Source organism: Ambystoma mexicanum, chromosome 10 (genome assembly GCF_040938575.1).
Source record: "Ambystoma mexicanum isolate Mex_15411 chromosome 10, UKY_AmexF1_1, whole genome shotgun sequence".
In the NCBI taxonomy this organism is placed as follows: domain Eukaryota; kingdom Metazoa; phylum Chordata; class Amphibia; order Caudata; family Ambystomatidae; genus Ambystoma; species Ambystoma mexicanum.
In genome coordinates, this window is record NC_090932.1 from 418,786,592 (window position 1) to 418,802,159 (window position 15,568).

Here is a 15,568-nt window from a genome sequence, read left to right on the forward strand (position 1 = left end):
ATGCCCTGGGGGACCGTAGTCCAGGTCACTTGAGAGAGTAAGGTGTCATAGGGTGCTTGGGTGCACCACTTATATGTGCAGCTGGTGCAATCGCCTGATGGCAGCTGCATACTAGCATTAGGTGTGGTGGACTTGATATCAGTTGGATGTGCGCAGTCTGGACGGTGGACTCCAAGACTTGATTCTGGCTGCGTTAGGCCTTTGTGGGGTGCTTATGTGTGCAGCTACGCCAGTTTGTCATGTGATATAGCTGCATATTATTAGAATGATGAGGTGTTCATGGGGTAATGTTTGTATGTGAGCAGCTAGGCAGAAATTGATCGAGGGGTATAGCTGTATTCCAATTGTGTGTTAGTGTAGAGTAGAGAGTAAGCATAGTGACATGGGAGGTGAGTGTTTGGGTGGAGTTATGATCTAAGGAGTTCGCTATTCTGGATTTCGAGGCTGCGTTTGCGTAATTGTGACTTATAAGTGTATTCAGTGGTGTCATTGCTTGGGATCTCATTGAGCATTCGTAATCGGTTGCAAGGATTCAGTCACCTCAGATAGTTGTGGACAGCCTTACGGAAAGAGACACGTTTTTAGAGCTTTGTGGAAGGTCATATAGTCCTGAGTGTGTCGAGAATGTGGAGCGAGTCAGTTCCACAGAGATGGGGCCAAGGTTGAGAAGGTGGATCCTCCGATCCTGACAGAGTTAGAGGTTGGAATCACTAGAAGCAGGGCAGTGCTTGGTCTTAGGGTACGAGATGGGAGGTATTGTTTTATCTTTTCTTGTAGGTACATTGGGCCCGTCTTGTGCACTGCTCGGTGGGTGATGCACAAGGTCTTGAAGCTGGCCCTTCGTCCGACTGGGAGCCAATGAAGGATTCAGAGAGCTGACGAGATGTGGTTTCTATGACTCAGGGCGAGGCGCAGTTTTGCGGCAGTGTTTTGGGCTCTTTGTAGTTAGTTGAGTTGGTATGCCGGAGCTCCCAGGTATAGGGAATTGGCATAGTCCAGTCTCGACATCACAATAGACATCACTGCTGCAAGACTTTTCGGGTATGAGAGGTAGAGAAAAATGCATCGGAGAAGTTTGACAGCATTTAGACACGTTGTTGCTCTGACACGAGAGGGTTAGACCTGAGTCCATAGTGCAGCCTAGGTTCTTCACTATATCAGAGGGGGCAGGGGGGCTGAGGGACGGGGGCCATGGAATCAGATGTGGCAGAAGGGCAGTATTGCCACACACCATGACTTCAGTTTTACCAGGGTTCAAAAAGAGGTGGTTTATTGTCATCCATCGGTCAATATCGCGGGGACAAGCTTCAAGGTTTGGAAGGGGGTTGGTGCATGACTTGGGAATTCTTAGGATAATTTGGGTATTGTCACAGTAGTTGTAACAGGAGATGTTGTGTGTGCGGAGGATTCCTGGTAGAGTGGTCATATAGAGGTTGAACAGGAGAGCAGATAGGCATGCGTATTGGGGTACTTCTGTGTTCACCGAGTGAGCAGTTGAGACAAAAGAGGAGAGGAGGGTTATTTGTTTCCTGTAGCTGAGGAAGGAGGCAATTCATTTGAGAGCAGTGCCACGGATTCCTAGGGAGTGAAGGTGGTCGAGGAGGATTGAGTGGTTAACTGTGTCAAAGGCTGCAGAGAGATCGAGAAGAATCAGCGATGCGCGGCCTTCAAAGTCTGGAGTGACCTTGAGATCATCCCAGATCGAGATCAGAGTGGTTTCTGTTCCATGTCGCGGTCTGAAGCCTGATTGTGAGCGGTCGAGGAGACAGTTGGATTCGATGAAGGAGTTGAGCTGTGAGTATGCTGTCCGGTGAATTTGTTTCGCGAGAAATTTGGTGTTGAGGATCGGTCTGTAAATTTTTGGGTCAAGGGGGTCCAGGGAGGCCTTTTTTCAAAGTGATTTGACATGCACTATTTTGAAGGCATCAGGGAAGATGCCAGAGGTGAGGGAGTCATTTAGAATGGTTCTCGCATATTCTTCTGTGCAGGTAGGCAAGAATATTTCTTTCAGGACCGTGGTGGGGCCGGGGTCGAGGGGCGACACAGAGGGTTTGCTGGCAGATGGGTAGGTCTGGAGGTCTGGAGATGGGTTTGAAGTCGTCAAACGTAAGGGAGTTGAGTTGGGCGTCGGGGCGATGGGATGAGGAGGGGTCGGTGATGGGAAGGGGGAGAGGAGGGACAGTTTGGGTGAGAGGGTTGCCATCCTGTCAATTGCGGTTTTGAAGAACTGTAAGGAGATGGAGTTGCAGAGTGGTTTTATGGATGTGGATTGGGTTGCGGTGCATGTGGGTTTCACAAATTCTGATATGATCATGTAGAGTTCTTTGCTGTGGTTGCCACTGTTGAGAATGTGTTTATTGTGCTAGGTTTTTTTGGCTTTTTGAGTTTTGGATTTGTAGTTACGGTGGTGCAGGGCAAACGTGGATCTGCTGAAATCGGCATTAGATGCTTGCCAAATGCAATTAAGAGAGTTATTTTGTTTTTTGGCATTCCTCAGGGGGCGGTCCTTTGTGTGAGGATGTGGAGCGCGAGGGGTTGAGAGGAATTAGTGATTTATTAAGCCAGGAGTCAAAGGAATCAATGGTTAAGGGTTGATTGGGGGCATCATTGCAGGGGGACGAATAAGCAGGGCTTCGGCTAGGTTGGGAAGAATCTTGTCTTTGTTCCAGCATTGGAGATCAGTGGAGAGGACCTGGGGTGCTATAGGAGGAGGGGCAAGTGTGTGGATAGAGAAAAGGATTGCAAAGTGGTCGGTCCAGATGAGTGTTTTGGGACGGGATAAATGAACCAGGTCATAGGAGCTGAAAATTGCATCAAGCATGTGTCCACCTGAGTGGGATGGACCAGTGATATGGTGGGAGAGGTTGAGCGCATCAACACTCTCAACCAGCGGATGAGTCATGGGGTTGTTGGGAATATCGAACCAGATATTGAAGTCTCCTAGGAGTGTAAGAAAAGGGTGATTTGCTTGAATGGTAGCTATTGAGTCACAGAGGTTATTGGCGAAATGTCTGTTGTATCCCGGGGGTCTCTAGATGAGTAGGAAGCTGTGGGAGAAGGTTGGTGGTACCGAGATTTAACTAGAAGGGATTCACAGGAGGCATGGCATGTCTGGGATTTGACGAATGAGATGGAGAAAAGAGGATTGAAGAGAACTGCCGCTCCGCCACTTCTGGAGGGTCTATTGTGAGCGATGAGCGAGTAGCCAGGGCGGAAGGCTTCATGTGCTACTGGGGCAAAGTCATCGGAGAACCAGGTTTTGGTGATAAAAATGAGGCTGGGCTTGTCAGAGGATAGGAGGTCAAAGATGCTGTGCCTCTTTCATGCTACGGAGTGAGCATTGAAAAGGATGCATGTGACTTTGTGATGGGAGGTGGTTTTCATGATGTTCATTGCAGTGGGAGTTTGGTGGACACGGGTGCCCGTGGTGGGTGGTGGGTGTGGTAGGAACATTCAGGGAGGGTGAGTCTGGTTGAAGTGGGGTATGGCAGGGACTGGGTGCCAGTGGACTATGAGTGTTGTGTGAGAGGATTACGTTGGTGGGGGGTGGGAAGAGTATGTGGGAGGAGTTAGGTATGTGAGAGATGAGGGGTGGGTCAGTCAATGAGTCTGGAGAGTGTTGGGGGTTTTGGTGAACAGGGTGAGAAGTCAAAAGAAAGGGGGAGGAAATTGGGAGAGGGGAGGGAAAGGGGGTAGGGGAGGGAGAGGATGGGAGGTTGGGCAGAAGTGGTGAGGAGTGGAGGGTCGAGGGAGAGGACCAGTCACGGTTTCTGCATTTTGTGAGTTTTGGAGCCATAGGGGTGTGAGAGAGGGTGGCAGGGTTAGAGGGGGAGTGAGATGAGGCTACCTTTCTAGCAAGGGCGACACAAGCTACTTTCAGAGAGGGAAAGGGATATGAAGGGGGTTTGTTGGTGGGGATCGCATAGGGGTTAAGAGGGAGGAGAGGGCGGGAAGGGATGTAGTTCAAGAGGGTGGTGAGTCCCATGGTGGGTTAAGGTGGAGGGGGGGGGGTGGCATGGCAGGTCGGATGAGAGAGATGGGAGTTCTTCAGAGGGCACAAGTATGGTGTGGAAGAGGAGGTGGATTCACGCTGTTTGTAGCGCCAGAGTTTTCCCCTGGTTTGGGAGTTCGATAATGGGCGTAGTGTAGTGGCGGAGGGTATCAGGATTTTCTCAATAGATGTCAGAGTAGGGGGTGGAGTCAATGTGTTAGGGTGGGATGGGGATAGGGGCATGGGCACTTGAGGCGGCAGGTGGTTGGTCCTCTGATCTTAAAGTTGGATGTGGGATGATGGTAGGAGAGTGGGTGGGGGTCGTCCGGGTGTATTGATGTACGGGGGTGGGGTCGTGGTTTGCGATCAGATGGGGGTTGAAGGGGGGTCCTGAAGTTGGGTGCTAGAGTACGGGCCATGCGCCGCGAGGGGTGAGCCATAGGGGAGGGGTATGGTCCAGGGAGGCTAGGGATCAGGGCAGGTCGGAGCAGTGGTATATGATGCACTGGGATCTCGAACCCGGGGGGAGGCTAAGGGCAGCACCTTGAGATTGATGTCTACTAGTAACAGTAGATGTAGTGGCCCTAGATGTACAACCTGCATCTACATTCAGGACACCAGGGCAGTGGGAGAGCGCCAAGGAGGGTAACAATGGGGTGGAAGTCTAGATGTAGTAGCGGCACCTAAGACTTAGGCTAGTAATTCACAGTACTGTCTCAGGCGACATTTTTCAGTTGTGAATCAAACCAGCAAGAGCAATTCTAATTGTGTAGCGCAGGCAACTAAATTACAGTGCCATCTCAGGGGGTACTTCAAGATGTGAATCGATGTAGCTTTCTAGGTGTGACTCATTCCAACGAGAACAACTTCTAAGAGTGTGGGACAGGCAAATAAATCACGGTGCTATCACAGCGGGCACCTTCCAGAATGTAGTCTATGTAACAAGACAAATTCTAAGTAAGCGGCACAGGCAGGTAAATGACAGTACTATCACGGTGGGCACCCTCTAGATGTGAAACAATCTAACAAGAGTCATTTCTAGGTTTGTGGTGCAGGTAAACAAATCACTTTGTTTTCTCGGTGGGCTTATTCTAAGTAAGCGGCACAGGCAGGTAAATCACAGTACTATCACAGTGGGCTAAGCCAAGTAAATCACAGCACTATCTCAGTGTGTACTTTCTAGGTGAAAATCAATGTAACTTTCTAGGTGTGAGTCAGTCTAACAAGGACAGTTTCTAAGTCACAGTGGGCACCTTCTAGATGGGAATTAAGATAACTAGAAAGGTTTCTATGAGTGCAGCGCCGTTAATACATTACAGTATTACCACAGTGGGTACCTTCTAGGTGTGAATCAGTGCAACAGTGAAACAGTTTGTAAGTGTGACTGGCGCAGGTAAGTAGATCACAGAAATGGGGCGGTGCCTTCAAGATGTGAATCAGGTTATCTAGAAGGGGTACCTTCTAGATGTGAGTCAATGCAACAAGAACCATTTTTTAAGTGTGTGGCTCAAATAAATCACAGTATTATTTCAGTGGGCACTTCTGGATGTGAATCGGGCTAGCGAGAGCAAATTCTAGGTGACAAGGAAGGCAAAATAAATTACAGTGATGTCGCGGTGCGTGCTTTCTAGGTGTGAATCAAGCTAACGAGAGCAGGTTCTAAGTGGGCAGGGCAGGGATATAGATTACAGGGCTAACTCAGAGGGCACTTTCTAGATGTGAGTCAAGCTAACATGAAGAATTTCTAAGTGAGAGGTGTAGGTAATGATTACAGTACTATCTCAGCAAGCACGGTCTAGATGTGAATTATTGCAACAAGAACACATTTCTAAGTGTGTGGCATAGATAATTCACAATATTACCACAGTAGGCACTTTCTAGATGAGTCAGTCGAACGAGAAAAGTTCTAAGTCACAGTGGGCACTTCTAGATGAGAATCAATGTAACAAGAATAATTGTCTAAGTGTGCGGCACAAATAAATCACAGTACTATCTTAGTGGGCACTTTCTAGATGTGAACCAAGCTAGCAAAAACAATTTCTAAGTCACAGTTTGCACTTTCTAGATGTGAATCAAGCTAGCAAGAACAATTCTAGGTCACAGGGGGCACTTTCTAGATGTGAGTCAAGCTAGTAGGAACAATTCCAAGTCACAGTGGGCACTTTCTGGATGTGAATCAAGCTAGCAAAAACAATTATAGGTGACAGCGGGCACTTTCTAGATGTGAATCAAGCTAGTAGGAACAATTCTAAACCACAGTGGGCACTTTCTAGATGTGAATCAAGCTAGCAAGAACAATTCTAGGTCACATTGGGCACTGCATTGAATTTGGATGTATTTGAGAGTAGCCAATGTACTAACTTTAGAAGAACGTGATACATCTATCCACTAACTTTCGAATATTCTGCTTACTCACCTTAAAACACAGAACAATAAACATACCTCTACCACAACAAAACATAAGACCATCACATACTACAACAAAGTACACATCTCACACAACACCAAACAAGAATCTAAACCAACCACAGACACCACACAGCCAGCACAGCATAACAACCAACACATATCACAAAACAGCAAACAGTGACCTGTTCTTCTGAACTGAGGCTAGTAACAAACAGCACACCAAAGCTCTTGCACTTTTCCCTCTCAATCCCACTAAGAAAGCACTCCCCAACCATCCTTCCTTTTCAGATCTGCCAGGGTACCAAGAGACTATGTAAGTGGCAGCAGTGCGCGGCACAAGACCAAATAACATAAATGCATGCTAATCATTTCCAATAACAGAAATTCCTGTGGTAGAGCTCTAGTTCGATGATTCCCACCATAACAGGAAACATTGCTCAGCATTAAGAAAATGTCCACGTCCTCACAGGTAGTCACCATGAATCCCCCTTATTTTTTCCAGGTCCCCTCACTACACTCAATTGCTTTTCCTCTCCCTAGCCCCCTCCCATTACCCCCTACGACACATCACTATTTTTTCTGAGCACATTTTTTGGTGTTGCTGCTGTAATCTTGTGAGATTCATGCAGTGTACTCCTGACAAACTGAAATGAACATTTTCTACCCGTAATTGACTCCCCAACCCACCCCCAAATTTCCAACTTCCCATGGTGTCTTCTTTCCTTCTTCTGATCACTAGCCTGATATGTTTGCTATTGCTATTTCTATTGGTATTTATATAGCACATGTGGCCAGGCTATCTAAGCGCTGTCATTCAAAACAATCTGTGTTCCCCTACGAGTGTCTACATAAACAGAAGACTTTTTAAGTGTCTTTCTGATGTCGAGAATGTTATTAGACTCTGTAAGGTCATGGGAGAGTTAACTCCAAAGTTTGGTCCAAATCTGCCCAGTGGTTTTCGCGCTACGTGCTGAAAACTGTGGAACTGTTGTGTTTTGTATTCTTAATAACTTTTTGTAATGTTTGTTTGTTTATTCAGATTTGCTAATCCATAAACATACAAACATGAATATTAACAAAAACATATCATTAGTAAAACCTATCAGTAAAACCTATTTAACAACAGAGCACCTCTAGACACAAATACAATGTTTTATTAATAAAATAATCATGGTTAAAATGTATGATCAAAAAGCTCACAAGCAGTTTTCTTACTTTCAGTGCCCCTTGTAAATACTGCAATAATGCCCCATGCCACGTAACAAGAATCAGCTGTCAATAGGAAATACATTGCAGGTCGACATTTTGCAAATGAGAACGTCCTCAAAACGGGTGTCATTATCCCTGATCTATTGTACGACTATGCTAGACAAAAAAAAAGGAAGTGCAAGAGATGTTCTGGGTCAACATTGCACAGAGTGCTAGTGACCCCCCACAGGGACTTGCTATTTGGCTGTGTTCACGTTCAGGCCAATACAGTCAAAAAGGGGCTCTAGTGACCACCTACCAGTCTGACGACTGATAAACCAGGGTTAAATATGTTTGTAAAGAATTTACCTGGGTGTAAATAGCATATTTCCTGTTTGCAACAATAGACAGCTCCTTACTTTCCTGTTGTCCCTTCACATATCTTCTGACCTTCTCAGTATACCATTGTTGCTGAACAGAAGTAAACCGAGTGCATTGACGCAATCAATGCGGATACATTAAGATTTATTAGTTTTGATTTAACATAATACAAACAAGGAATTCTCATGTAATTTGCATCTCGGATTGGCCCAAATACGTAACCACTGCAATAAGGGGGCTGAAGACCTATCATCCCCCAGAAAACAAATCCCAAGCTCTGCATGAACAGAAAAATTGGCCCCTGAGCAGAGAAGACCCAATAGATGCTTGCCGAATGTGTTCTCGGCCACTTGTAGTTCTTGGATATTTAGATAGCCCTAAAGCAGAGCTCCAAAGTGGCAGCAGTCTTGGTTTGCGAGGAATAAACTTGGAGAACCATATGCAAAGGGCGGCCTTGACACATAGACATAAAATGGGAACTACCCCCCAGAGACTGGCGCATTCGTACACATTGGGCCTCATTACAACCCAGGCGTTAAGGGGTTAACGGCACCGTAAAAGGTGTCGGCGCCGTTAAACCCTTAATGCCTGATTACGAGGTCCCTTTGCGGGTTGCACTTTAACGCCTGCTTTTAGCAGGCGTTAAAAAACCAACCCGCAAAGGGACCTAGGAGCTAATTACAGCACCGTAATTTACGGTGCCGTAATTAGCGCCTTCCCCATTCCCATTGAGCCCTATGGGCCAAAAATGGGAATGGGGAAAGGGCCATGGTGAATGAGGAATTACCGCCCTGCCAACCTTGGAATGGGGCGGTAATTCCGCCATTCACCATGGCGGACCCCGGCATGGACCATGGTGCTAATAGCACCATGGTTTAACGTCGGGGTCGTAATGAGGCCCATTGTTTCTCCACACTTGCTTTCCCTGTCATGGTAGAAGAACATCTAATTCCTAAATAGTCAGAGGCCTGTACCGTTGGTATTATTTCCGATTTGCATATTATCTTGGTCATTTTAATGTTTCTCTTGCCTCTTGCACATGCCATGACTGCCGATTTTGAGGTGTTTACTGTTAAATCCAGGTTAGTCATAAAGTGGGTGTCGGCTGTAATCAGTTTTTGCAAAGCCTTATGGGTACGGGTGATTATAACAGTGTCATCTGCAGATGATAAAACAGGGAATGTCCAAGGTCCAACCATGGGCCAAACCTTGGGTAATCCATCTTGGTCTCCACAAGCACGTTCTCCAGGCTATTAATGTAAAGGGCAAACAAAGCTCGGGCCAAGATGCAGCCTTGTCGGTCTCAAAAAAAGGAGCACACTGGCCCTTCTCCCCAGATCTTACACATGCCCTGTTGTGCAAATGAACAGACTGCAATATATATCTCAGAAATGTTTGTGGCCCCCCTCCTGAAGTTATATATCCAGAGCAATAACAAGTGGCAATTACAGACCAAGACAGAATTGATGAGGTATTTTGTTATATTGTTAATAGTCTCCACATGCCTTCACGCTTCTGATCCTACAACGCTGGTCCCTGAGAGTCAGCACAGGTGATAACAAATTGCACACAGCGGCCATACAGAACATGAAGTTGGAGATGGGTAGCTTGAAGTTATGAGGCATATTCCTCTTTGGTGTTCTGCTTTGCTCTTGTTGTCTATCAAATGCCACTCTGAAACTCCTGTTGAATATATCCCCGTATTTGATAGCTACCCATCTATATTTGTAAATAGGACAGATTTAGATTTCCAGTATTGTGAGCCTGCTAGATGAGCAGCAGTCCGATGCTATTACAGTGGGGACATTTCCAACTGAAGCACACAGCAAAAATCGTATGAGGTGATATTTTATTTATAGCGCGCCTATACACAAGTGTTTCAAGGCGCGACAAGGCAGGGGAGGGGAACAAGGGGGGACAAGACATCGATCTTACTAGGCCCAGTGATATTGAGATGGCGCAAGTGCAGGGGAGAGGAAAGGGGAAAAAGTGCCGGGGGATGGGTAGGAGGAGCAAGTGCAAGACATAGGATCAAAAACATCGAAAACACATTTTCAAATTAACTTAATCAACCAGTTAGAAAATCAAGTAGCAACTCCAGCGAGATATGCCACCGCCTGGATAAAGGGACCATCGCCTAAAGCTGTGTTACATATGTATGCTAATTAGTATAATAATACCCAAGTATATGGGTAGGATATTTCTTTTTCTAATACACTTTTGCATTTTTAGTACACAATGTACTGAGCAAACCATCCAGGTTATAGCAATACTGTGTATGCAACACATAAGTGCAAAGTGTGTCCATTTTCAAAGTGCGTCCAAATGTGTGAAATGCCATTAAAAAGGAACAACAAATAGTATTTTAACCATCTGCCACTTATTATAGGTAGCCTGATCACCAAATCCTTGCCAGTGTCTTAAATCCAGTGCCCACAGAAGTAGCAACCCCAAAGACCACACATCAGTCCTATGAAGGGACTCCATTTGTGGGAGTGTTTTCAACACAGCAGCACACCAAGGACAGTAGAAAGAGAGTTCTGTAGGTTGTTTATCTACTTTTAATTATTTTCATTAAGCACAAATGCTGCAAAATGTACATATTTCTTCCAGAATATTTCCTATAATTTGGAAATCAATGCTGCAATATCCTGAAGGGTCTGCTTGAGAGTGCTGTTTTATCTTTCAGATAAATATGTACCACAAGTGTGTGTGTGCCTGTGTAGGTGTGCCAGTGTATTTGTGCATTTTTACCGCATCCACCCAAGAAAATATTATTTGACCACTTGGTGTTCCCCACATTTACTGCCCACGGGCATAACTGCTCTGCCCAATGATATTGATGCCGCCCAGATAAGTGTCAGCCTTAACCTTTAGCAGTACTACTGGCAAATGGTCATGCACATAGGACCGACTCCTGTAGCTCCTCTGGAGGTTTTGGATCTCCCTGAGCTCCTTCCACCTGAAGCCATTAATGCTGCTCTGATGTGCTCTCGTAGTACGACCAATACAGGCAATATGCACACACCAACCTTTGTTGTTAATGGGTCACTCATACATATCTTGATGGCCACCATCATTCAGTGTGTACTACCACTCACCACCATGTCACGATCTTAATTTAAAAATAAAGAAGTGTATAGCACTGTACCAATCCTAAATATGTAAATACAATTTTAAATAAAACTGGACCTGTGATATCTTGGCCTGCATCCTTGTAGGCCTTTGAACTGGGATTACATTGGCAATAGTCTAAATCCTACTCCCTGAATTACAAGGATTGCTTGGATCAAATTTGCAGGTTATGATTTTTCTGCTTACTATGAACAACATTAGCCTATATTACTTCACATCAGAAATATACATGCATATTAATAAAGTACATTTCAATCATCATTTCCTCTCAAGTACATATTGCAATATGCATCTGGATGGCCTACCTGTGGCTTGGGAAGGAACTTGTCCCTGGGCTTTTTTCACAGTAATTTTCTGATTTTTTCTCTTTGCTTGCAATGTCTTTCGTTCTCCCTGCGGAATTGCAAGGGACAGATGCGATCCAATCAGATGCTTCCCTTTGATCTGTTTCAATCTGGATGAGAGGCACTTCCCTTGTACTTGGGGGCGCGTTGAAAGGGCATGCTGAGGGAGGTGCGCTGCTTGTAGGAGACCCTTTCTTCTTGCCCGACCCTTGCCCACCTGTTAGCGGTTCAGGCTGACATTGAGGCATAGTTTGAACATACCTACTGTCTGATTCTTTACTTGTATAGTCAAAGGAATCTTGATGGACAATAATAAGAGACTTTCCGCTTTGAACAATGTCCGCAGCTAGCCTGTTGGCATATTTTTCCACGTGCAACGGGGAACCATTGGGTGTATCCTCTGGGTCTGAAGTATCTGTGTTGTCCGTGATAATTTTGTTCTTACGCATTAGCGCCTCAATGGAATTTTTCCATGTCTCATGAATCAGCATGTCCGTGATCTCGTCATTTCTGCACCTTTGGTATAAGCAGGAGTCGGACTTACAGAGACCTGAGGAAGGTCCAGCGCTCACCGGTTGCACCCTAAGGAAGTCGCGGGAACTGTTTTGAGAACCACCATCTAAGGAGTTTGCTTTTACAGGGGCATTGACGGTCAGTCTTAAATTTGATACCCTACTGTCTGGCATAGATGACTGCCTAAAAGAAAGAGGAGTTCGTGGCGAAGGAGGCAGCAGATTATAGCTCCAGTCTCTAGAATTCCTACGAGATAGACTATCTTTGTTATCTTTGTCAATTTCCTGCAGCATGTACCTATAGAACTCCTCTGTAATGCTTTCAGTACTGGACTGTTTGGATGGACAACTGGGCCGCACGTTAAGGTGGCCATTTTTTCTGGTAACTTGCTGCATCGCCGAATGCAGGATGTTGTTTGCGTTTTTTCCAGCATAATAGTCCAGCAGCAAGTCAAAATCTCTGCCTTCGTCTTCCATCTGGTTCACCATGAATCTGGAGAATTCATCCGTAATGCTCTCGCAGCTGGACTGTTTGGATACCGAGCCCGTCCTGCTGAATGGTTGGCCCAAAATGCTCATAGGACCCAGTGTGTTTACATAGCGGTTCGAGTGGGAATCTTCTTCTGGTATGCTCTCGTAGCTTGAGGCTTTGCCTCTATTCCACCTTTCGCAATGCAGTCGGTTTCTAGTAAGGTTTTGACCTTGCCACCCATTGTCTGCTGAGGGTAGCTCTGTTAGGTTCATTATCCTGCTGGCAACTTCATTTGCAAAGATGTTTACAGAGTCAGGGCCATCTTCAAGGTTGATTGAGTCGTCCACCACTCGGTTCATTAGACGTTCCTTCAGCTCTGGGTGCTCATCAGTTTTCCGTTTGATCTCACTGAGCCGCGGTGGCCTGTGCTTCCTGGTGACCGATCCATTGGGCGGTGCCTCCTTTTTCCTTTTAATGGCCCTGCACGATAAGCCCTGCGGCATCAAGTAATCATTTCCTCTTACCCACGAACAGAACCATGGCTGCTTTCCATTTGAGTTTTCAAGACAAATGGCAGCTATTTCTGTGGCCATGGAGACCACGGTCTCTGCCAGTTCTTCTGCAAAGTCTGCCACACAGTAATAATCAGTTGAATGTGTCACCTGTAGAACAGGCTGTGAAGGATACTTTCCCAGTACACAATTACTTAATAAAGATACACTAACCTGGACATCATTGTTTGTGAAAGGCTCAATTTTCTGGTTTTCCTGTGGCTCTGTGTTCCCGGACGGGTCAGAATCCGTCTGCTCTTGTGCTCCGTATCGAGATTCATCAGCTGCATTGGCACTTCCTCTGGCAAAGAACGACCTCCTTTCTTTGCTCTTTTTATTTTGAACTTTACAGCCCTCTGCTATGGTGCTTCCCTTGGTGGGTGATATTCTGGCGTTCACCATATTGTGGCGTATGAGTTTTTCACTGGTCTCTTCTCCTTGTGAACAGGCCCTTTCTGATAAATTAGGCCTCCCTTCAGATTGATCGAATAGAGATGTGCTTCTTCCTTGCTCGTGCTCACAATTGCTTTTAGAGCTGTCAGGTTCCTGCCTGGATGGGGGACTATCTATCGGCTTAGTCTGTTGAGTGTCTGTTTCATCGATAGACCGCCATTTGCTTCTCTCTTCAATGATATCGGGAGCCAGCTCCTCAGAGAGCGCGACATCATTCATTTTCTTGCAGGTTGAATAGATCACGTTAAAAAGCAGATCACTTGCAGTCTCCATGAAAATGTCCTGAGCGCCTGATACAGATGTTTTGACTGCACTGGGGTGCAAGTCCCTCTGCTTCCTGTTGCACTCCTGTACAGAATGATTGATGATCACATTGGACACTTTTTGGGCTACTTCATCCTTGCTTACTTCATCCACGCGGGAAACCCTTGGACTGGTCACACTTTCAATGATCCTTCCATTGATCGACTCAATGAAATCACCAACATTTTTGTACACACTGGGTGTGTTAAGAATGAGAGATGCCTCCTTGAGTAACACTTCCGCAATACTGTCATTGACGCTCTCAAGGCTGCTTCCAATGGCTATGCTGCAGTGCAGGGTTATCGCAGCAGTAGCATCGGCTGCTGCCAACAGCCCACTGGCCGTCACAGGGTATTTTGAGTCTTTCTGTTCATCAAGACCACAAACTGCAACTGCACTGGCTACCTGGGTCATGCCACAGATAGCAGAGGGTAGCGAATACTCTTCACCTTCTTCGTCTTCACTTTTCTGTACATTTTCTGTCTGTCCCCCCTGCTCCTCTATGATTTTAGAACTTTTTTCCATGTTCTCTTGTTCTATTTTGATCCGCTCTGCAGCATGAGGGCTTGTAATGGTTCCAATGACGGCCGCAGCACATGCCAGTGCTACTTCTAGTGCATTTTGGGGGCTCCCACTGGATTCGCCAACCCCCAGCATAATGTCTGGAGCATCAACAGAGCTTTGGGATTCTTGCCAAGGAGGCAGATTGGGTTCAGGCCATTCTGGAACATTCTCGTTGCTGTCTGGGCTTTGTACAATCACAATTTTGGGCAGCTCCTGCCAATGCAGAGAAGCGGTTGTCGTGTCTTCTTTGAGGTTGCTGGCAGACAGCAATGAATCGCCTGCAGAAATGCAGACAGCAGCCTCCTCTGTGAAGGGCGGATCCGGCTGGGATAATCTGATAAATGCATCTTGCAGAACGGATTCGGCCAAATTAGTGGCATATTGGCCTGCAGTGGCGTGTTCGCTCTCATCAGCTGTTTGGAGCGTTCCGTCTGGCTCTGAATGAGGAAATCCCTTTTGAGGCACGAGAGGGATCACCTCCTGTGCATCTATAGCTGAGTTTCTAAAATTACAGGTGTTCTGAATTGCTGTATCTGATTTTTGACCAGCAGTATTGGTCCCAGTTGAAAGTCCTTTGCAACACAATTCTATTGTCCGGTTGCAATGCTCCTTGTCCAGACTTTTGAGGGCCACTTTAATGGACGTTTCCTTCAGAGTTTCATCAGAGGAAAGCGAGGTTTCACATGATGCGACATTAAATTTGGCTGCATAATTTTCTTCTGAATTGAAAGGCAATCTACCCCTCTTGCACGTAAAACTCTCTGACACCTTTGACTTTGCTTTAGTAAGGTCAGAAGGAGGTTCTGGTTGGTCTATGGAAAAAAAACAAAATACATTTGTGATTTTGGGAATAGTTGCTGACTTTTTATTTCTTTAGTTTGGTGCATTTTTAATTGATGTTTTTAGTGTACAAAAAACACATGAAGAACGTTTCTGCAAGTACAAAACATACCAAGTTGATTTCAGTCAGAATTCATGAGAAATAACAAAGGGGGCAGATAATTTGCACACAAGTTCGTAGAGTAGGAGAAATCATATTTTAACAGAGTTAAAAAAACAATAGATGCACAAGCAATACTTTAAGCAAATGATCGAAACTTTTATATTAAATGAAACGGCAACGAGTGGTACCTAATATATGAGCAACACGTTACATCATGCAATTTTTTTGATAATAGCTCTTCACCCTATTCCACTGGAGGTCCTGGATATTAAGCTCTGATGAAACATGAAACTACTCCACGAGTTGAATGAATGATCACAAG

General features: G+C 45.6%; 1 protein-coding gene across 1 annotated transcript in view; it reads right to left on the reverse strand.

Annotated features, from left to right (window-relative positions):
* SPHKAP (SPHK1 interactor, AKAP domain containing) overlaps nucleotides 1-15,568 on the reverse strand; it is a 1,600,508-nt gene that overhangs the window by 161,828 nt on the left and 1,423,112 nt on the right. Inside the window, exon 7 of the mRNA XM_069617984.1 lies at nucleotides 11,410-15,115. Within this exon, the coding sequence (XP_069474085.1) occupies nucleotides 11,410-15,115 (3,706 nt within the window). The remainder of the gene's footprint in view (nucleotides 1-11,409; nucleotides 15,116-15,568) is intronic.